Below are 22,220 nucleotides of genomic sequence, written 5' to 3'. Positions count from 1 at the left end.
TTTGTTAACAAAACAAGATTCATGTTGAATATATTTTGACGCAAAAAATTTAATGATATAAATCACATGTCATACACTCAAATTTCGTAAAGTTTAATATATCAGTCATTCAAATACTATTTTTATATCTAGATTTTGGCCGTGGATAGAAATTGACTTGGTTACAATCCAAACATTCTTTTTTTCCATGATTTAGCTATGCCAAACTTCTATCATAACCGGCCCTACATCGTAATTTTTGATTTGACTCCCCTACATCGTAAAACAAACCGACTCTAAATTTTTATCACCAATTTGACCATCCATAATTTGGTCAAACATTGGCAAGGAATTAAACTAGCATTGGCAATACGGAAGGAAATCTTACCAAAATTTAGTAATAAACCAAATGCTAACCAAATTTTGATAAATTAAACATTGGCAATATTGATTGTAAACCAAACAAACCCTTGGTTTTTATTTGGCCTACCCAAAATTCCTATAGCCACCACCGACCAACACATGCCTCCTCCCCCGTCCTCCCAAAAGCTTCCTCAGACCACTCGCCATTTCCTCCTCCACCACCGCCACTGCCACTCTCGCTTGCCAAGTTGCCTCCACTTCCCTGGCGGCTCCACATTTGCCCTAGGCCCCCGCACCCGACACGGCTGGGCGGCATGAAGAACCTGTGGAAGCAGAGCGGCCAGGTGTGCGTGGACGCCGGCCCCCTCAGCGCGCTCGGCGGCCGCTCGCGGCGGCGCGCGAGGCTGACGGTGTACGGGTTTGCGGTCGCGGTCGCGTTCGCGGCATTCACCGCGTACGTCGCCTTCACCTCGCCACCCGTCGGCGGGGCAGGGGGAGGGGGCGCCTCGTGGTTCGGCGGCGTGTACGCGTCCACGGCGCCCTACCGCTCACAGATTTCCAGCTTCTTCTCGTCCATCCTCCCCGCCAATTCCTACGCCCCCTCGCCCGAGCCGCCTGCCCGCGCGGCCGGCGGATCGAGCGGCGGCAGTGGCGAGGTGAGCCATGATGTGAGTAGTGGGCAAGTGGGGAGGGCTGCGGGAAGCAATAGCTCTGCTGCGGCTGGGCCTGTTAAGCAGTTGGGAAGTGGAGGTGGAATGCCTCCGGCCAGCGATTTTGCCGGAACTGGCATTGGCGCCAAGGGCGGAGGCGGAGCTCCGACGAATAATTCTGCCACAAGTGGCGGTGCGACGAATTATCCAGTGGATCGGAACAGAGGAAGCGACGGAGGCGTTTCCAGTAGTCAGGCGAGAGGCGTTTCAAGTAGTCAGGCGGGAGGCGCCGGTGGCTCCCCAGCCAGTAGTTCTGCCGGAGAAGGAACCGCGGCGAAAGCTGGCGAGAAGAGTGTAGATATGTCTAATAAGCAGTCGGGAAGTGAAAGTGGAGCCCCGAGCTACGGTATCACTGAACATGGCAGCACGGCGAAAGCCGGAGCCAAAGTTGGAGCTGAAGCCCGCAGCAGTACATCTGCCTTGAGTGGCAGCTTGATGAAGACGGATTTGAGCACCGGATCTTCTAGTAACCAGTCAGGAAGTGGAAGTGGAAGTGGAAGTGCGGTTCCAAGCAGTGGTTCCGCTGCTGGAAATAGCACCACGGCGAAGGCCGATGTAAAAGGTGTTGTTGGTGCCGCGAGCAATAGTTCTGCTGGAAGTGGCACAGATGCGAAGGCTGATTTGAATAAAGGTTCAGATTCTCAGACAGGGAGTGGAAGTGGAGACGCAGGCCGTAAGTCAGCCGGAAATTCGAGCCCGGCAAAGAGCAATGCCGGAGACGGCGGAGTTGAGCGCAATAATGGCAGTGTGAGTGTGCTTCCAACTATTAATCAAGCTGGGAGTCTGGCAATGGCAGGGGAGAAAGAGGGTGGATCTCCAAGCAAGAACCACACCCTTGTAGCATCTCCAACTGTGAATAACCAGGAACAGACTACTAGTGGAGTTGCTTCTGGTGGAAGTGGTGATACAGCGAATAAGCAGAACGGAGCAACTCCCCAGGGTAGTGCTGGTTCATCAAAGGACCATTCCGCCCAAACAATCGCCTCAAAATCAGGACACAATAGTAAGGGGAACGAGTCATCAACAAAACAAGACGGTGGTTCTAGTGGAAATAAGAAGGTTGATTGGTTCAAGGAGATGGCCAGTTGTGACATGTTCCATGGGAGTTGGGTTAGGGATGACTCGTACCCTCTATTCCCGGAGGGATCGTGTCCTCATATCGACGAGCCCTTTGACTGCTATCTCAACGGCCGGCGAGATCTAGCTTACCAGAAGCTCCGTTGGCAACCCAGTGGATGCATCATCCCAAGGTGAGGAAATGGTTATTAGCGCAGTGCAATCAATGCTGGTGATTTCATTTCATGCTTGGTGTGTGTAATGCGCCCAATTATGTTCTTGCTATGTCAGATTGAACCCGACCGATATGTTGGAGAGGCTGAGAGGAAAAAGACTTGTTTTTGTTGGTGATTCACTCAATAGGAACATGTGGGAATCCCTTGTGTGTATCTTGAGGAATTCTGTCAAGGACAAGAGGAAGGTTTTTGAGGCATCTGGCCGGCACGAGTTTAAGACCGAGGGGTCATACTCTTTCCTATTCACGGTATATATGCTCTCGATTTCAAAATCTACATTATGTACTTATTCATTCCTTTCACTAATTAGAGAAGTGTTGCCTAATTGCCTTTTCAATTCATGTCATTTAGGACTATAACTGCAGTGTGGAGTTTTTCCGATCCCCTTTTCTAGTCCAGGAATGGGAGATGCAAGTAAGCAATGGAAAGAAAAAGGAAACTCTTAGGCTTGACTTGGTCGAGCAATCTTCACCAAAGTACAAGGATGCAGACTTTCTTATTTTCAATACTGGGCATTGGTGGACACATGAGAAAACTGCTCTTGGGTAACTCACCTTAACTGCTTTTTGGTTGAACATGCATCTCCATTTCATTCTTGCTTGAACACTGATGACAGATCGAATGTGCTACAGGAAAGACTACTATCAGGAAGGTAATCATATATATAGTGAGCTAAATGTCGTGGATGCATTTCATAAAGCTCTTGACACTTGGTCCAAATGGATTGATGCCAATGTCAACCCCAGAAAAACCACTGTATTATTCAGAGGCTACTCAGCATCTCATTTTAGGTGTGCATTGCTTTTTCTATTGCAAACTACCAAACGCTATATTTGATTTGCATTAAATGAACAAATATTTTTCTGTTCATCTCTACTATGCAGTGGAGGCCAATGGAATTCAGGCGGGAGCTGCGATAAGGAGAGCGAACCAATAACAAGTGAACAGTACCTTTCGACCTACCCACCAAAGATGAGCATTTTAGAGGATGTGATCCATAAGATGAAAACTCCAGTTGTTTATTTGAACATAACGAGAATGACTGACTATAGAAAGGATGCACACCCTTCCATCTTTCGCAAGCAGAACCTTACTGACGAGGAGAGGAGATCGCCTGAGAAATATCAAGACTGCAGCCACTGGTGCCTTCCTGGAGTACCAGATTCCTGGAATGAGCTACTTTATGCTCAACTTTTGATCAAACAGCACCAAATGCTCCAACAATAAAGGCAAGCACGGTTTTTTGCTGGGTGCTTGTATATGAATTGTTGTTGTCTAGGATAATAGTCAACACGGTGATCAAGTAAGGTTGTCCAGTTAAAGAATAGTATAGGTGTGATTACCTAGGATTGTTTGTAATCCATATAGAGAGTAAACTTGTCTAGTTAGTAGAATCTCTCAATACCCACACACATTCTTCAGTAGAGACTTCTGGGACATCGTATTGTGAAGTTCATATCTTGTGCTAATCAGAAATAAAGAATAGTATAGGTGTGATGATATAGATGTTCTGGTGTCTTTTGTGATTCCCTGGCTGTTCCTTTGTGTGTGTGTGTGTTTTATAGTATAGACTTTCATTACCAATAAGTGGAAAAAAGGAATCAAGTATTTTTATCATCAAGCCCTCGTAACAACTGATATGTCACATGCTTGCTGTATGGATGGGTGTTTGGTTGGGTGAATTGCGTAATTCGTACCAAAATCATTTGATTCATTTGTAGGGGTGGATGTGGGAGTGGCAAGATGCAGAACCTAATGGTTGTGTTTTAATGCCTTATGTACTCTTCTTATGCTGGCTTTTTTTGTCCAAAGTTTAAAAATGTACAGACCTCCAGTGCTGGCTTTTTTTTTGGTCCAAGTGAACAATGTAGTACGAAGTACCTACATGAGCAGGTATTGTCCTTCATGCAATTCATGATGTATACTGAATGCTTGAAAGACTTCTGCCGGAGACGGTTAGGCGCATAGCAGATGCTGTTAATGTGGACTTGCTGACTTCTGCTCTGCGCTTTTTTTTTTTAAATGTTTTGGTCTGCACTTGCTGACTTGCTCTGAGTTTGTCGACATTTTCCATTAATGCAATTCATGTGCAAAGTCTAAGTAAAATGGCCGCCTTTCAGCCTTTGTGGCTTGAAATATTTTTTTATAATAGAAGTACAACTTCTAGCATATGCACTAACAAGATGTCAAGACTTGACATCTAGGATATACACAGCCATATTTTGAAAATAGACACTTAAATTCGTGTAAAAAAGATTCAAAGTTCTACTATACATCCTCAACCAATTGAGCTAGACTCAATTCTTATGCTCCGTTCCTCGTGGCTTGAATTTTTTTAATAATGGAAAAGAGTTTTAGCTTTTGGATGGTGTGAAGCATACAATATTTATTTATTATTATATCATCTCAACTCATAACTGAATTTTAAAAGGAAATACAAGAGTAAAAGACTACGTGAATGTAAATTATTAATCACATAGTCTAGTACTAAACCGTCACCTATTTTTGACGAAGAACTCTATGGCTACCAGCTCAAAAACTTGCCACCCCATTTTATATTTTTTCTCTCTCTGTCCTACTGCATTAATCTTCATAATCTTAGCTAGAAAGGACCTATAAAAAGTGTCTATATAAAAAGTTTTTTTTATCAAAGATAATATCTGTTGGAGCAAGAGATCGTCTTGCCCTAATATGTACGACGAGAGTTTTTTTCAAGTAGGAGACTCAAGTTTGGAGACGAAGTTTGAGAGGAAAGAACACCATAAATGTATTGATAGTAGAAAAATGATTGGTTTGGGGAGAGTATCATAGCGTTGTTTAGTGCTTGGGCACCTCTGTGTCCTGTGTGTTACCTTGAGCGTTCTCCTTGTGACCTTTTTTTCCCAGATGACCATGACCCCTATTTATAGGGTGGTACGTAGCTTAGTGTACAAGTTATCATGATGTACAAATATCTAGGACCTGACCAAATTACTGGATCTTATCCCGAATAACTACGTTTTACCTTACATAGAGGATAAATATCTACCATAGTAACTATTATGGTGCCTGCACCTTGAGGGGTGAGCCAGTCGCCAATTGCGGCCCGGTGTCGCGCTGTTAGGGGTGTCAGGATAACCTCCATTGTACCGGGGTGTCAGGACAGCGTCCACTAACCTAGGTATTTAATACCGGTCACTTCCTTGCAGGCAAAGGATGATCGGCGTTTCTCTTCTGGTCGATCTTTCTTGAGGCTTGATGACTCACCTCGTAGCCTTTGGGAAGCCTGCCCGAGCCTCGGAGATGGGGGCTCGGGGAAAGGCATGGCTCCGGGAGATAGAGGCTTCGGGAGGTATGGCCTTAGGAGATGAAGGCTTCAGAAGGTAAGCCTCCGGGAGATGGAGGCTTCGGGAGGTATGGCTCCATGTGTATGGGCTAGCTGAGCCATAGGGTCGTTGGGGTCCTTAACAACGACACCCAATAGTAGCCCCTCGCAAGGGCGGCCAGCGGAGCGGTCGGGCCCGCGGTTCTTTCGGAACAGGGCCTCCAGCATTCCCTGGCTTTGCTATTGATGGCTCATGGTCCCTAGTATTGCTTGGCTTGTCTTGGAGGATTCGATCCACTTGATCTAGACTGTCCGTTTGATGACGCTGGTGATAAGGGGCATTGAATGCACCCTGTGAAGAAAGGCACGATTATGTCTTGTTAGGCAGACGTGGGACGCATGGCGTCTTGTGGTTGCGGGGTCACGGGGGGCGATTCTGCTCCCCCATGATCGTGGCCTAGCAAGCGAACGGACAGGGCATGCGCCTGCTTTTCTATGGGAGGTAATCTCTCCCTTATCTTTATATGGAGAGGGATTACCCTGAGCGGTCTTCTTGCTTGCACCTCGTTCTTGTTTGCCCTTTGCCTCTAGTTGTTCTTGCTTTGCGTGTGCGTCCATCGGTTGCTGTTCTTCTTTCTTCCTTGCCATCCAGCGCGTTTCGCCATCCTCCTGCAATCTGTATGGCTAGCTTGAGTGCCTCGGGTGGAGCTGGAACTCAAGCGATGAGAGAAGCTGCCAGTGCGGCCGCAGCGGGGGGGGGGGGGGGGCTCAGGTAGCACCGGTTCCTTCGTTGCTGATGGAACCGCCGCCAGGGGTGGAGCTCCGCTGCGCCGACAGAAGTCATCCCCAGCAGACCACCGTGCTGGGGTGTCTACCATCGATGACGAGGAGCTTGACCGGATGTTTAGGGAAGGGAAGATTACCTCTAGGGCCGTCACTCAGTCCCCGCTGGACAAGGAGGTTCCAGAGCATCTAGCTCACGAGGTCGTGGTGTTTGAGGCTCTCTTCGAAGCGGGCCTGGGCTTTCCTTTGATGCCGCTGCTTGAGGAGGTGCTCCGCTACTACTATGTGGAGCTTTCACAGCTCCATGCCAACGCCATCGCCCGTCTGGCCACCTTCGAATGGGCCATGCGGGCAGAGGGGTGTGAAGGGAGGGTAGATTTCTTTGCGTCCCTCTACTTCGTCAGCTGCCAGTCGAAGATGATTAAGGGCGATGGGACGAAGAGACCCCTCAGCTTCGACAGTGTTAACTTCCAGATACAGTTGTAGTACCGCGATGCCTTCCTGATGAAGGCTATTAATGGTCGATGGTATACCGACTGGTTGCAGCGATGGTTTTACTACGATGTAGGCTTCGTATCCCCCTTCGCTCCACAAACTGGGACATTGCGTATGTCCCGGAGCCGGAGACGGGGATCACGGATGACCAGTTCGCGTTCACCATGTTGCGCATCTGGCCCCTTCAGATGGGCTGGGACTGCGTCTTCGAGCAAGGTGTAGAAGAGTGGCTGAAGGTGTATTCCCCCCCCCCTCCGCCCCCCGTAAGCTCTAGTGAGTCATCTTTGTTTGTCTGGTTTTTAACCCGCGGATGCGAGCCTCCTTTTTCTTTTATCTTGGAGTGGAGGCTCCGGCGTGGCGGGATCTGTCGGAGCCTAAGGCTGCTGAGAAACGAGCACACGCTACTCCCGCGATCTGCACGAGGCCACTCCGGGCCCGGCGGCCTTCTGTCTCCAAAGGTTCGCATACCGGCTCGACGGCTGAGTCGTCCAAGGTGCCGCTGGTCCGCAAGAAGCGTCAGAGGCGGGTCGGGAGCGCAGGTGACTCGTCTGGAGGTGAGGGTCAGCTCGGTGGTGGTGACTGGAGAAGGACCTGGTCTCTCCGGATATTGCCAGCCACGGCCAGAGCTGGAGAGGAGGCGTGTCCTCCGTGGAATATGATTTTGGGTTTGCTGGTTTGAACGTTGAGGACGTTACGGGTCCTTGTATGAGAGGTTTTGAGGGACTTGGTGAGGCATTGTTGTTTTGTTAGTTATATCCTGTTTTGGTCGTGCACCTGGATCTTGATTTGTGTTTCTTGGTATTTTACAGCGACTATTGAGGTGGATGTGTCTTCGACTCCTCCCCAGAGGCTTCGGAGCCTCGGCAGGGGTTGGGGACTCCTCTGGATGTGCTTCTGAAGGCCGCCTCGGGGGACGCGGCCTCATTTTCGCGGAGCCCCGAGCCAGCTGGTGACTTGACCCTGGTGGCCGGTGCTGGGGGCACTGTGCCCTCCGCCGAGGATCCCTTCGTGGTAGCTGAGGGGTCCCTGGCCTCGGGGTCTTGACTTTGGACGACTTCGCGCTGCGCCTGGAGGCGTCAAGGGCCTTCATTGCGGCCTCCTCCTTTCTCCGGAATGGAGAGGTCGAGCGATCGTTGCCCAGCGTTTTTTGGAGGAAGTAGAGACGCATCTGGTAGTAGCGGCCCTGCAGGTCAGTAGTTTGAGTCCCGATTTGCCCAGTCCAGTGCCGGGTTCTGAGTAGCTCATCTGATCCTTTTTCTTCTTCTATTGTGCCTCGTAGCAAGTAATTTTGACGAGGGCACTGGGAGATAGGGGGCGCCAAGCCTTGGCCGTGGCTCGTGACGAGGTTGAAGGCCTTCGTCAGGCCTCGGAGGAGGCCCGGAATCAGGTGGAGTCTTCGGAGGGCCCCCTTAAGGGAGAGACGATGCTCCGCAAGTGTGAGGAGGGTCTCCGGCAGGAGGAGGTTTTGAAGTGGGAGCAAGCGGAGGCTGAGGCGCGGAAGGTTGCTGAAGATCTCCGGGAGGCGAGGGAGTTCACCGATGCGGCCAACGCAACCTGTGTGTCGGCCGAAGGTGATGTTGAGACCCTTCAGGCCGCGGTGGGTGAGGTGCAGCGAGATCTGAAGGAGTATCGGGCATCGGAGGTGGCACTGCATTTGAAGTGACAGCAATTAGCTACTCTTGCGTCGGACATTGCCCGCATCACCTCCGATGCTATGAGCGGCCTTAAGGCCAGGTGTCCGCCACTACCCTCCTACTCGCAGGCATCGGTTATGCCGCTCTTCTGGCTTCAGTTTGCTGCAAAGGTCATGGTTAGAGGCACAGAGACCTACACGAAGTCCAGCACACGCGTGGCTGCGGCGCTCCAGCTGACCCTGCTGCACCAAGCAGGGGTTGGTCCCTTCGAGGTACTAGAGCAGCAAATGCCAGACTCCGTGATCGAGGATTTTGGGCCAGAGGCACCTCCGGTGGAGATCCACGTGGCTCTGGAGAACTTCCGTCATAACTTATGGACGAGGCATGACCAGAGAATAACGCTGCGCTATATGGCAGGTCAGGTGACTCTAGGCCCCCCGAGGGGTCTTTGCCCGGGTTCTTTGTTAGGAGGTCCGGCCCTTCATCCGGAGCCTGTAGGCGCACCTCGGCCCTCTGAAGGCCTTCCGCTTCACGTCGTTGCTCCGCGGGAGCGGTCTTTGTGTGTGGATGCTGCGGGAGCGGTCTTCGCGTGTGGATGCCCCGGAGGTGTAGCTCTGTCATAGGCTGTTTGTTTTTTGCTTTCTTTTCTTTCCGAAAAGGGTCAAAGTCTTAGTATGTTGACTACCCCCTTCTGCTTCATGTACTTGGGCTTTCCCTTGTCTAATAGAACCATGTCTGTCTTCTTGTGGTTCGCCTGTGTTGTTTTGGAATGTTCATTCCTTTGAGGCTAACTGGAGTCCGATTTGTGTATACAGGTGCAGCAACCCGAAGCTTGAGGGGGCCTTGCTCGTATCTGGGATGGTGCCTCCAAGGAGGGATCGAATGCGTCCAAAGCGTCTGGGGCTACTCCGTCCATCCGACGGCGGAGTCATTTTGTTATGCCCTGTGATTCCGAGGGGCGTGTGAATCCGAAGGTGGCCACCGATGTCTTGGTCATGATCGAGCCAGAGGGCCCCTTTGCGTCTGCTCCGGATGTCTATTTTGTTGCAAAGGACGACTGGTGTGCAGCCCAAACAGCCCAGGAGGTTGCTGGCTCACGCTTCTTTCGACACCTTGTCCTCGGAAGGGTGCCTTCAGAAATCCTTGAGCCTATTCTGGCTGAGGTGAAGGTGGAGGAGGTACAGGATGCGGAGTCCCCACCGGAGGAGCAGGGGGGAGAGCTGGATTTCTCAGCCTTCGACTCATATCCCTTCCCATCAGATACTTCGTCTTCCCGAGGCTGAGGGGGCTTCGTTTTAGGCAGCAACTCCCTCCGTGGAGGGGATTCGCATCGACCCCCTGTGCGTAGTTATCGGGGTCAATTCTCCTGGTCCGGCGATATTTCTAGGAGGCGTGGCGGTCAAGCGCCCTCGTCCTCCTATAATACTTCAAGGAGGCGTAACAGGCTAGCAAGTTTGCTAGGCATAGATTCGATGTACAATGGCTAGCTGAATGCAAACTCTTTCTATTTCATGTATGAATAAACTTGCGTTTGTGTTTAGCTTTGTTTTTTGGCGTTTATAATTTATCGTATCGATGCTTCGTTATCGTATCAACGCTTCGCCTGTGCCCTCCATCCTAGCCCCTTCGCATTCTACGGCTGTTAGCGGCCGCAGGGTGCGAGATTTGAGGGTTACTGCGTTGCGTTAGGCGTGAGCAGGGAAGAACATATCGTTTAATAATGTTTCGATGTGCGACACCTTGTAGTGTGGAGGCTAGGCCTTCAAGATACCGGAGGGGTCAGATGATTTTGGATGGAGACTTATTTTGGCATGGAGACTTTTAGTCTTCAAGGTCCTGGAGGATCCTTACTTTGTATGAATTCTTTTTGGCACGGAGACTAGGCCTTCAAGATGCCTGGGAGGTTATCCCTCTGCCACGTAGGTCAGCCAGGCTTTAAAGATGACAGAGGATCTTATGCATGTCCGGCATGGAGGCAATGCCTTCAAGATGTCGGAGGGATATACTTCTCTAGCACGGAGGCACTGCCTTCAAGATGCTGGAGGTTTATACCCCTCCGGCACGGAGGCAATGCCTTCAAGATGCCGGAGGGTCTTCATAGGTTTTGTGTGATGTTGTTTTGAGGGGTAAGGGCTCTTTTTTTTGGGAGGTAACACTCTAGGTTTGGTGGCTATTTGTGGGTGTGTAAACCTATAGTTTTTTATTGTTCTGGATGTTTGGAGAGAACTGAGGCTGGGGTTGTCTATACATAGTATTTTCGGAGGGTCTCAGCGTTCCAACTGTGTTTGAGGGGGTCCCTTCTGCATCAGCCAGGCAGTAGGAGCCGGGCCTGTTAGACCTGAGGACCAGGTATGGGCCCTCCCATTTGGTGCACAGTTTTTCCGGGGCTAGGGCATGTCGAAGTACTATGTCGCTGGGCTCGAAGCTTCATGGCGCAACCTTAGGATCGTACCAGGCCTTGGTTTTTTTGATGTAGTGATCGAGATTATGGATGGCATGGAGCCGCGTGCCTTCGGTGAGATCGAGAGATAGCTTTCTTTCTCCGGTAGTTTGTGGAAGTTGCACCTTGAGTGAGCATCCCTTGATCTCGATGGGGGTCATGGCCTCGTCGTCATATAAGAGGCAGAAGGGGGTGAACCCGGTAGCTCGTGTGACAGTGGTGCGGAGGGACCATAAAACCTTAGGAAGCTCTTCGACCCATAGGCCTTGAGCTAGGCCGATGAGTCGGCGATTTAAGCCGGAGAGGATGTTGTCGTTGGCCCGTTCGACAGCCCTGTTGGACTGACGATGTTGAACTGCGACGAAACATAATTCAATGTCGAGGTCGTCGCAGAATTTTCTGAATGGCCCAGAGTCGAATTGCATGCCGTTGTCGACCGTGAGCTGTCGTGGAACGCCGAAGTGGCAAATTATGTTCTTCCAAAAGAATTTCTGGACATTCTTTGATGTGATCGTCGTGAGGGGCTCGGCCTTGACCCATTTGGAGAAGTATTCCAATGCTACCACCGCGTACTGAAGGTTGCCTTTGGCACGGGGGAATGGTCCGATGAGGTCCATCCCCCCAACGAGCCAGGGGGATTGGCTGTAGGGGAGCCGAGGGCCGGTGGCTTCACCGTCCCATCCACTGGCATCCTTGGCAGGTGCGGACGAGGTCTTCTGCATCGGATAGTAGGCCAATGGAGCCCCTGGCGAAGTGCCTTGCCGGCTAGGGTGCGAGGCGCCAAATGGTTGCCGCAAAGGCCTTTATGTATCTCCCAAAGGAGGTTGGCCCCTTCTTGTCTAGTAATGCAGCGAAGGAGGGGAGTGCAGACACCAGTCTTGTAAAGGGCGCCTTCTATGAGACGGTAGCTCCTGGCGCGATGCTGAATGCGGTGGAGCGCGATCGGGTCTTCTGGCTCTTCTTTTCTAGTGAGGAAGGATAATAGGGGAGCTCTCCGGTCGCTGGTTTTGATGGGGAGGATGGTGGCGGCCATCTCGTTAAGGATTTTAGCAGCCGGCTGGTGTAGAGTTTCGAGGAAGGTGCCTAATGGTGGGTCTTTGCCCGTGGCGTAGCTTTTGCCAGGGCGTCTATCTGGCTATTGTCCGTTCACAGTATTCTCCGTATTGATATACTACGGAAGTGTGCTTCGGTCTTACGGATGGCTTTGAGGTATCTTGTCATTTCCGGATGTCGAACTTGGAAGCTCTTGTCGACGTGGTCAACGACGATCTGGGAGTCGGTCCGGATGATGACTTTGGCTGCCCCCAAGGCTCGGGCCTTCCAGAGGCCTAAGAGGATGGCTTCGTATTCGGCTATGTTTTTGGTCGTCTTGAAATCCAAGCGAGCAGCGAATTGGACTTGTTGGCATGCGGGGGAGATGAGGACCGCACTGGCTCCGGTTCTCATGGAGCCGTATGCTCCGTCGGTGTAGAAAGTCTAGATGTCTTGGGGAGGGGTAGCGGCAGGTCGGCGGGTGCTGGAGTCCATTCGGTGATGAAGTCTACCAAGATTTGGGATTTGATGGCAGTGCGGGCCACAAACCGCACCACAAATGGGGCTAGTTCTACTGCCCATTTGCCGATGCGTCCCATCACCTCCCGGTTGCGAAACTTGTCGTCAAGTGGGTAGGAGGTTGGGACAGTGATGTCGTAGGCGAGGAAGTAGTACCGAAGCTCGCGTGAGGCCATCAGCAGGGCATATGCTATCTTTTCGACCTCGGTGTAGCGTGTCTTGGCTCCGGCTAAGGCCTCCGAGACATAGTATATAGTCCTTTGAGTAGAGTGACTGTCACTTTTCTCCTCTCTTACTAGGGCGGCGCTGACAGCAGAGGCAGTGACAAACAAGTATAAGAGCAGCCCTTCGCCGGGGAGGGGCATCGCGAGTGTTTCGAGGTGTGAAAGGTGGGCCTTGAGGGCCTCTAATGCCGCATGGCACGTCGCAGTCGAATTGAATGGTTCGGAACCCCTCGGCGTTTTGAAGAAGGGGAGGCTGTGCTCGGCAGATTTGGCGAGGAAGCGGCTGAGGGCTACGAGGCAGTCGGCCAAGCATTGTACTTCCTTTGGATTGGTGGGAGGTGACATTTTTGTGATGGCACGAATCTTCCCCGAATTAGCCTCGATGCCTCTTCGGGAGACGAGATATCCCAGCATCTTTCCAGCCGCACGTTTGCAGCCTGGAGGCTATCAAATGTTTCTTGTAGGTCGGCAATGTGGTTGGCTTTGAGCTAGCTTTTTACCACGATATCTTCTACGTAGGCTTCGACATTACAGCCCAGTTGCTGTCATAGTACCTTGTGCACTAGGCGAGAGAAGGTGGCCCCAGCATTCCGAAGACCAAAGGGCATCCGGATGTAGCAGTATACCCCGAAGGGGGTAATGAAGCTGGTCTTGCTCTCATCCTCCATCGCCATCTACACCTAGTGGTACCTGAAGTAGGCGTCCAGAAAACTTAGCAACTCGCAGCCGGTGGTGGAATCCACTAGTTGGTCGATGCGAGGAAGGGGGTACGGATCCCGAGGGCATACTTTGTTCAGCGATGTGAAATCGATGCACATACGCCATTTTCCACTGTGTTTCTTGACCAGGACGGTGTTGGAGAGACAATCGGAGTGGATGACCTCTCGAATAACACCGGCCCTTAGTAGCTTCTGGACCTCCTCTTTTTGCGGCTTCTGCCCACTCTGGGGACAGCTTGCGAAGCCCCTGGTGTACGGGCCTAGCCTTTGGGTCGACCTGAAGAGAGTGTTCGATAATGGAGCGGTTGACTCCCAGGAGATCCTGCGGGGACCATGCGAAGGTGTCGAGGTTACCCTGTAGGATGATCAGAAGCTGGGCTTCCTGCCCAGAGGTGAGGTTCGCCCCTATTTGGAAGGTCTGGTCGAGTTGGTCTGGATGTACGGGTACACGCTTTATGTCCCCCTTCGGTTGTGGCCTTAGAGGGCAGCGGTGCCCAAGATGCACTGATGGGGGGTCCTCAGAGCCCTCCTGGGTCACGACGTGGATGTGGCAGCTGGGGAGCGGAGCAGGGTACTTGTCCTCAACGCGCCTAGCCAGGTCTTGGTCACCATGGATGATTATTAGCCCCCCTAGGGTTTGGTCATCTTCAAGCAGAGGTAATTGTGATGGCGTACAGCTCCAAATCTATTCAGAGTTTCTCGTCCTAGAATGGTGTTGTAGGCATAAGGTACACCCACAACATCGAAGGTGATTACTTCGGTCCATGTTGCAGAGCCTCGCCGAAGATGATAGGGAGTTCTATCTAGCCTAGGGGGTCGAGGGGGGCCTATTTAATCCTTGGAGGGGTCTGTGGCCTGGTGAGAGCTGGCTTCGTGGGATTCGGAGCTGGTCGAAGGCATGTATGAAGAGGAGGTCTACCAAGCTGCCTCCGTCGATCAGTATTCTCCGGACCTCAACTTTGGCAATGTTGGCTGAGATCACCAAGGCATCGGAGTGGGAAATTTCACCCCTTTAGAATCGTCGATGGTGAATGTCACGGGGGTGTCGGCCCATTCATGGGCCTGTCGATGGATATTGGTTGCTCCGATGTGGTGCACCCCGCGTGTGTAGTCTCGCCGCTGCCGTTTCGAAGTGCAGCCGAGGCTCCCTCTGCCGGTTATAGCAAGGACGATCTGTTTGCCCCGTGTCCCTTCGTCGTTGTACCGCTCCGCAGATGATTGGGGTGGAGAAGGTAGGGCCAGCTGTGGAGGGTTCTGCAAGGCCAGATGATCGACCCGTCCACTGGCCGGTGGCCTGCAATCTTCGGATCGCTCCTTGGTGGCCCCTTAGTCGAGACGAAGGTTGCCTGCCTCCGGAGGTACTTTTCTCGGAAGGTGGTGAGGGTCCGGCAGTTATCGATGTTATGTCCTCGTCTTGCACCATGTAGAGTGCACCATGATTCCTCCTCGGAACACCGGTTCAGAGCGCGGCTTCGCTCTAGGAGGCCTCCAAGGTGTCCCCGGCTGCGTCTCCTGGGGTGGTTTTGGTTTGGAGCCCCGCGGCTTGGACTGATGTTGTTGATGTTTTGATGTTGTCGCTATCGCCCCCTTTGATACCTAGAGGTATGAGCCTCCTCGAAGCCCCTCTTCGCTGGGAGGGAGGGGCGTGTGACGATCCCGCATGTGAGTGTGACTTTTCGGTGTTGACACGGGAAGTCTCGATAGCTCGCGAGCGCCTTCGGTGGAGTTTTTCCTCCTCTGCCAGTGCATATTCCTCGAACTTGCTCATGAGGACTTCCACCATGCGTATTGGACGTCGGTTCAGCCGATCGTATAAGGGGCCTTCAGCCAGGCCCTGGGTTGCGGCATCGATGTCCAAAGAGTCCGATATGCCCCTAATTTGGGCCTTGGTCTGAGAGAACCTTCGAAAGTAATCCCGGAGGGTTTCGTCCAGCTCCTGCCTGATAGTGAACAGGCTTCCGGAGGTTACTGGCTCGAAAAAGGTGCCCTGGAAATTGTTGTTGAAGAGGTATCAGAGTTGGGACCAGGCGTGAATGGCGCCAGTGTCTAGTGCCCAGAACCACCGTATGGCCACCCCTTCTAAGATGAGAGAGAAGCATTTAGCCATGGTGGCCGGTTCGCCCCTGTTGGTCTCTATGGCGACGGCGTAGGAATGGACGAACTCATCGGGGTCCGAATCGCCCATGAACTTAGGTAGCTTTAGGGTCCGAAAGCCCTCTGGGAATGGTGTAGCCTATAGGGGAGAGTCATAGTCTTGCAGGGGATCCTCGCGATGCCGGCCCCGAGGCTTCGGAGGCCGAATGTGCAAGGTACTAGTGTCGAAGAGTTCATCGGCTCGTAGGGCTTGGGTCGGAATAGCGTCGGTCGTCATAGGAGCGGCGGTGGTCATGCGGGTAGCTTGCTGCTCGACCTGCAGGGCCGTTTGCAGTTCCTCCATATGGGTTAGGAGCGCCACCAAGCGTGATTGACGCTCGGTTGGAATGGTGTTTACGGCGGTGACGCTGAACGCAGCCCCTAGGGGTGCAGCGGGGGCCTCGTCTTGCGGCTAGGTCTAAGGTAGAGGGCCCTTTAGTGCCGACCGCAGCTATGGTCATGACTGGGTCGGCGGTGGCCGTAAGGCCCTCGTTTCCCCTGGTTGGGGGGCTGTCGTCGGTGCGGCCTGTGTTTAGTCGTCTGGACTGTCGCACAAGCGTGATCGGGGGATCGATCGCTTTTGCTGCGGCCTTGGTGGTCTTCTTCTTGGATGGCATCCTACCTCCCTTAGCACTTCTGTGTTCGAGTCCCCACGGACGGTGCGGTGTTTGAGCAAGAGATCGTCTTACCCCAGCAAGTACAGCGAGAGTTTCTTCTAAAGAGGAGACTTAAGCTTGGATACGAAGTTTGAGAGGAAGGAATACTACAAATATATTGATAGTAGAAAAATGATCGGTCTGGGAGGAGTATCACAGCGTGGTTTAGTGCTTGGGTACCTCTGTGTCCTGTGTGTTGCTTTGAGCATTCTCCTTGTGACCTTTTTTTCCTGAGATGACCACGACGCCCTATTTATAGGGTGGTACATAGCTTAGTGTACAAGTTATCACGATGTACACATATCTAGGACTTGACCGAATTACTGAGTCTTATCTCGGATAACTACTTTTTACACTGCATAGAGGATAAATATCTACCATAGTAACTATTGTGGTGCCTGCACACTAAGGGGTGAGCCGGTCGCCAATTGCGGCCCGGCGCCGCGCTGTCAGTGGTGTCAGGATAATCTCCATTGTACTGGGTGTCAGGACGGTATTCACTAACCTAAGTATTTAATACCAGTCACTTCCTTGTAGGCAAAGGATAATCGTTATTCCCCTTCTGACCGATCTTTCTTGAGGCTTGATGATTCACCCCGTAGCATTTGGAAAGCTTGCCCGGGCCCTGGAGATGGGGCTCTGGGGGAGACATGGCTTCGGGAGGCATGGCCCCAGGAGATGGAGGTGTCGAGAGGTATGACTCCGGGAGATGAAGGCTTCAGAAGGTATGTCTCTATGAGCATAGGCTAGCTGAGCCATAGGACTGTCGAGGGTCTTTAACAACGACTCCAATAATATCATTACGGTATAACCAAATTGCTAAAAAAGTGCAATCACCTTAATCAAGATTCTTTTCTCTTTACTTGCTCCACAGGCTATCCAAAGTCACTTAGCCTGCTCTTACAATTATTTGTCAATTTTCTCAGTCGTTATAGCCTGTTCGCCCTAGCCAGAAAAAAATATTTTGAAAGATGAATTTTGTGCTTTCCTGAGACAAACATTCTGGTATCGTGTGCATCAGAAGTTAGTTTCATTTTAATTTATTTTTTTCGTGAGGGAGCAGGAGATAATTTCATGGTGACCATTTATGCTTAAGCCTGAATTTTATGTGCCAGTTGACGGTTCAGCAATCCCTATATAACTGGTTGATGATCTGCACTGCACGATGTTACTGAATGCCTTTATATCGCATCTGTCAATTCGAACGAAGTGCCTGCATTGCTTGTTCTGTTGATACTTTGATCCCAAGGAGCAGTGATGCTGCATTAGCAGCACATCATGAACTACACGTCACCTATAGCATCGTAATCCTCTGCAGCAATACAAATCATTCCTCATCTGCACATAACCAGTGAGCTAGAATTCTCTTTTCAATAAGTCAGTGCAGAGTTCATGGGCCAAACAGCCTGCATCCACACAAGCATCCTTCTAGCTCACTAAAGGCCCTTTTTGTACAGTTCTTGCCATTCTTTCTTCCTTGTTTGGGAGGTTGGTTTATGCTGGAGACACCAATCTGTTCACCAAGTCACGAACAACAGCTGCAATTTTGCCGTGCTTGCATTGTTTCTCCTTGATATGGTAATCAAGAACTTTTCACTAAGATTTGCATGATCAGATTAATTCTTAACTAAAACTGAACCCTGCTACGGCGGTCGAACTCGACATTAGCACTAACATGGAGATGCCCATCAGGCATCGTCTATATATGGTTTGCCAACTGTCCGGCGGTCTCTGCAGCAGAGTGATTGGCTTCTTCCTGCCCCCCATGCTAGCCAAAAGCTGGATGCATAGACCACACATGTTCCCCTAACAAAAGCCCAAATTTGCTTTACGTCCCTGTTTGCTCCCAGTTCTCACTGCTAAATCTGACTAATCACCGGCCCACTTGATCTGACTGTTCGATCCTTGGAACATCCACATCCACAGTACATAATCAAACAACAAAAAGGAGGAAAAAAAACCCGCAGAAAAGGTAAAAAAAAATCATGATCATTTGGGTAGTAACATTTCATCTTGTCACAAGTCAATTTTGTACATCATTGTCTAGCTTATTTATCCAGCATGCTGTACTGTCTAAAAAAAGTAAATTTCATATTACTACATATGTTTTAATAAAATTATCGTAAAACTACAAATTTAAGTAATAGTTTCATAAAACTACATATTTAGTGGTAATTTTATCGCAAAACTATATATCTTTGATAAAATTATCGCAAAACTACATATTTAAGCAACAATTTCACAAAACTACAGATTTAGCGCCAATTTTATTATAAAACTACAGATTTTAGAGGAGTTATTTCTAACCCTGTTACCATAACGATCGGACCCTGCTTTCAGTCTCACAGCAGCTGCCAGCTCATTAAACGAACCGTCCGGGAGTTCATGTGACTGCAAGCGGAGCCTATTCGTTAGGTTAACATATCTCTGCGATATAATCTATAGTTTTAAGATAAAATCAACGCTAAATTTGTAGTTTTGTAAAATTATTGTTTAAATCTGTAATTTTGCGATTTGTGATAATTTTACCAAAGTATCTGTAGTTTTATGAGCTTCCGGCGATCCATTTCATAAGTTGGTAGCTATTGTAAGACTGCAAGCGGGACCGGATCATCATGGTAACATAGTTGGGAAGAATTCTTATAGAATCTATAGTTTTGTTATAAAATCGACGTTAAATCTGTAGTTTTGTGAAATTATTGCTTAAATCTATAGTTGTGATAATTTTATCAAAGATATGTAGTTTTACGATAAAATTGGCACAAAATATATAGTTTTGTAAAAATATAGCTTAAATCTGTAGTTTTGTGAGAATTTTGTCAAATTATAAGTAGTTTTGTGAAACTTACTAAAAAAAAGAATTTCACCAGCTATTCCATCCCATAGAACAGCTCCAAACATCATGCTATTAGGGCATGAACAATACTAGATACTTATGATTAGGTGTTTAAGAAAAGAAAGTGTTAAGCATATATATAAAAATTATAATTTCCAATATAAACTAAAAATACAAGTACTTAAACATGTTTAAATATTTTATTAGCACTAATATAAACAGTAATATTTAAGTAAGCATCTGGTCTTCATCTAAACACTTGTACCAATACAATTTATAGAAAAAATCTAATTTTTTCTATAAACACCTCCTTTAAGTAACCGATTGTACATGCTTTTATACATTTCAATTTTCATGAGTGGACGGACCTTGGATCAACCATCATCGAGTGGCGAGTCGATCCGAGCCGTCCGACCCCTCATCCGACGGCCAGGCGACGCCCTCCAGTGCCAGAGAGCACAGAGAGCATGTGCATGCCCAGACAAGCCAAGACAGCAGGCAGCGCTGAAAACTGCACCATCTACCACTATTCTACTTACTGCTTCGCGTAAATAAAATGCAGGCGTGATGAGGCATAAAAAGGCAAACCAAAACCAAAAGAGCCCTGCCCCTTTTAATTTGCACCCTCCCCAAATCTCCATTGGCTCTCTCTCTCTCCCTCTCTCTCTCCCTCTCTCTCTCTCTCTCTCTCTCTCTCATCCATGAGGATCAGGAGGAGGCCACAGCTCTCCTTGCAGCAGGCCTCAGATCCATCCACATCCACCGCGCCCCAAACCCCGCAGAATGCAGGGAGGAATCGTGAATGGCTTGAGGGAGGCAAGGAGGAGAGCAAGCTGCATGCGAATGTGGATCTTGGACAGAAATCTGGAGTGGCCAGGCGCTTGTCATTGCCGCAGGTACGAGTGTTTCTTGATTTCTTTCTCCGGCTTGGTTCTTGCACTCATGAAGGAGATGACTAGATCTACTTGAAATCCATTGTTTTTGGCTTTCAATTCAACTCCACAGGACAATGCAGTGGATTGCGGCAAGAGCTTGGGTGCACAACATGGAGCTGATAATATGCAGAGGAGGTACGGATTAAAGAACTGCAAAAGAAAGATACTAGCAACTTGTAATTTTGACCACGCAATAGATATATCCTAAGAAAAGCGAAAGCACGCTAGGTCATTTTCTTTTTCAATTTTCTTTGTTCCACTGTTTCATAGTGTGCGATGCCAGCTTGAGGCATGAGACCATGAGAGACATCGATCCAATCCAATTGTTTTAGTAGTTTAGTACACTCTCTGCAGTCAGACAAAACACCCTGTAGGCACGTCCTCCCATCCATCAACCCATAATTCCATAAGCACTCCTTGCTGCCACTTGAGAGTGCTACTTGCTGATCGATCACAGCCTAGCAGTTTGGTTATATTCATGCGTGATCTAGCTTGGCCACCTAGCAGTACGGTACAGGTCCAGAACTGATGCACATTGCATTGCCACCTACCTGTTTACTACTTCAGTATTTTTAATCGATCCCGTTGAAATGTTTGTACGAAAGCTATGGTTTGCACTTGCAGATGCAGCGTAGTGAATGGCCATCACAGTTCGGACCAGAAGGACAGCGTGACATGCACCGGTGCCGTTGGCAGTAAGTCCGAGCCGGCGGTGGCGAAGGTGGAGGAACACGTGAGCAATGGCGTGCTGCTGCCCGTGGCGCCGGCGGTGGCCGTGAAGGACGAGGAGAAAGTGAGCAATGGCAGCGTTGGCGGGGCCAAGAAACGGCGCGGCCCAGCGGTGCTGATGGAAGGGTCGCGGTGCAGCCGCGTGAACGGCCGAGGGTGGCGCTGCAGCCAGCCGACGCTCGTCGGGTACTCGCTCTGCGAGCACCACCTCGGCAAGGGCCGGATGCGGAGCGCGGCCGCCGCGGCGCGCGGCGGCGCGGCACAGCTTGGCCGCACCGAGCACAGGGTCAGGATCCCCGCCGCGGCGCCCAAGGCCGAGGGGCCGAGCCTGCCGCGCTGCTAAGCCGAAGCGATGGGACCGCAACGGCGGTGGGCGATGTGGATTCATTTTTTGGGACCTTGCATGTCGGCGGTGGCATGCCATGCGACATGCAACTATGCACCAAATGTGGTTGGTGCAATCCTGAAGGGGGAAAGCGAAGGATTTTGGCCCTGAAAGCGCAAGAAAATGGACTAATCAGCAACGGGAAAGACTGGAAGTTGGGGAATCACTTATGCTACGAACACACCTTTTCCCCCAACACGTTCTTTTTTTCTTTCTGTGAAACTGTCTTTGCTAGCCCTGGTGTTATTTGTTTGTTGTCGCTTGTCAGAAGACGCAGGTACGTACCGCTCTCGACCGGCCGGAGGAGAGCCAGGCAGCACAACTTTATTCTGACGCTCGCTCCTGTTACAGCCCGCCATAGACTGGGGGGTTCAGCCAGTGGCTCGCTGGCACTACCACGGGATGCGAGCATACTACAAAAGCTGGGATGCGCCCGTGCCGAGGCCGTTCTGACCGACACAAACGAGCTGCACCATGCACTCCGTAAGTAAATTCTATAAATTTTTCACAAAAAAATTCTACAAGATCATAATATAAATCGTTTCTCTGATCTAACAGTCAGCACGTGCAACTAAAAAAATAGAAAATAACATATAATATAAAAAATAATCTTTTCTGTAAAACTGAATCTCATAAAATTTTCTCCTGCACGCCCCCTCCTCCGGCTGATCCATCCGCGCACGTACGTAGTAGTGCAGTACACTGCTTGTTCCGTTGTCACGTTGCCGTTCCTCGAATCTTCACTGCGTGTAGTTCAAAAGAAAAGGAAAATCTTCAGTGCGCGCAGGTCGAGCCGCTCCCGCGGTCCCACTTGGTTAGTGCAGCACCCGACTGCCCAGGTGCACGTCCCTCTTGACCGGCCGCGCGTACGCCGCCCCAGATTCCCGCACTCCCACCCCGCCGTCGCTGCCGGCTACTCGTCGTACCAATACCGTCCGCACCGCCACCGCGTCTGCCGGGTGCAGCAGAGCAGGCCAGTGGTGCGGGAGGGAGCCGGGCGGCTGTGCCCGCCCGGAGCTTTTCCCCACTGTCGAAGAGGAAGTAGGAAGTTA

General features: G+C 50.4%; 2 protein-coding genes across 2 annotated transcripts; both read left to right on the top strand.

The window, feature by feature from the left end:
- The first annotated feature begins 504 nt into the window (after nucleotides 1-504).
- On the top strand, nucleotides 505-3,848 carry LOC133926471 (protein trichome birefringence-like 1). The gene is made up of 5 exons (XM_062372428.1): nucleotides 505-2,302; nucleotides 2,400-2,592; nucleotides 2,696-2,889; nucleotides 2,977-3,135; nucleotides 3,229-3,848. The coding sequence occupies exons 1-5, from the start codon at nucleotides 657-659 to the stop codon at nucleotides 3,569-3,571; spliced, it is 2,535 nt and encodes an 844-aa protein (XP_062228412.1). The 5' UTR covers nucleotides 505-656; the 3' UTR covers nucleotides 3,572-3,848.
- A 15,883-nt stretch (nucleotides 3,849-19,731) lies between these two features.
- Nucleotides 19,732-21,404, top strand: LOC133925808 (uncharacterized). The gene is made up of 3 exons (XM_062371558.1): nucleotides 19,732-20,015; nucleotides 20,125-20,189; nucleotides 20,679-21,404. The coding sequence occupies exons 1-3, from the start codon at nucleotides 19,821-19,823 to the stop codon at nucleotides 21,124-21,126; spliced, it is 708 nt and encodes a 235-aa protein (XP_062227542.1). The 5' UTR covers nucleotides 19,732-19,820; the 3' UTR covers nucleotides 21,127-21,404.
- Nucleotides 21,405-22,220: the final 816 nt, after the last annotated feature.

Source organism: Phragmites australis, chromosome 8, assembly GCF_958298935.1.
Source record: "Phragmites australis chromosome 8, lpPhrAust1.1, whole genome shotgun sequence".
Lineage (NCBI taxonomy): Eukaryota > Viridiplantae > Streptophyta > Magnoliopsida > Poales > Poaceae > Phragmites > Phragmites australis.
The sequence above is the reverse complement of the archived record's forward strand: the minus strand, read 5'-3'. Positions and strand labels throughout refer to the sequence as shown.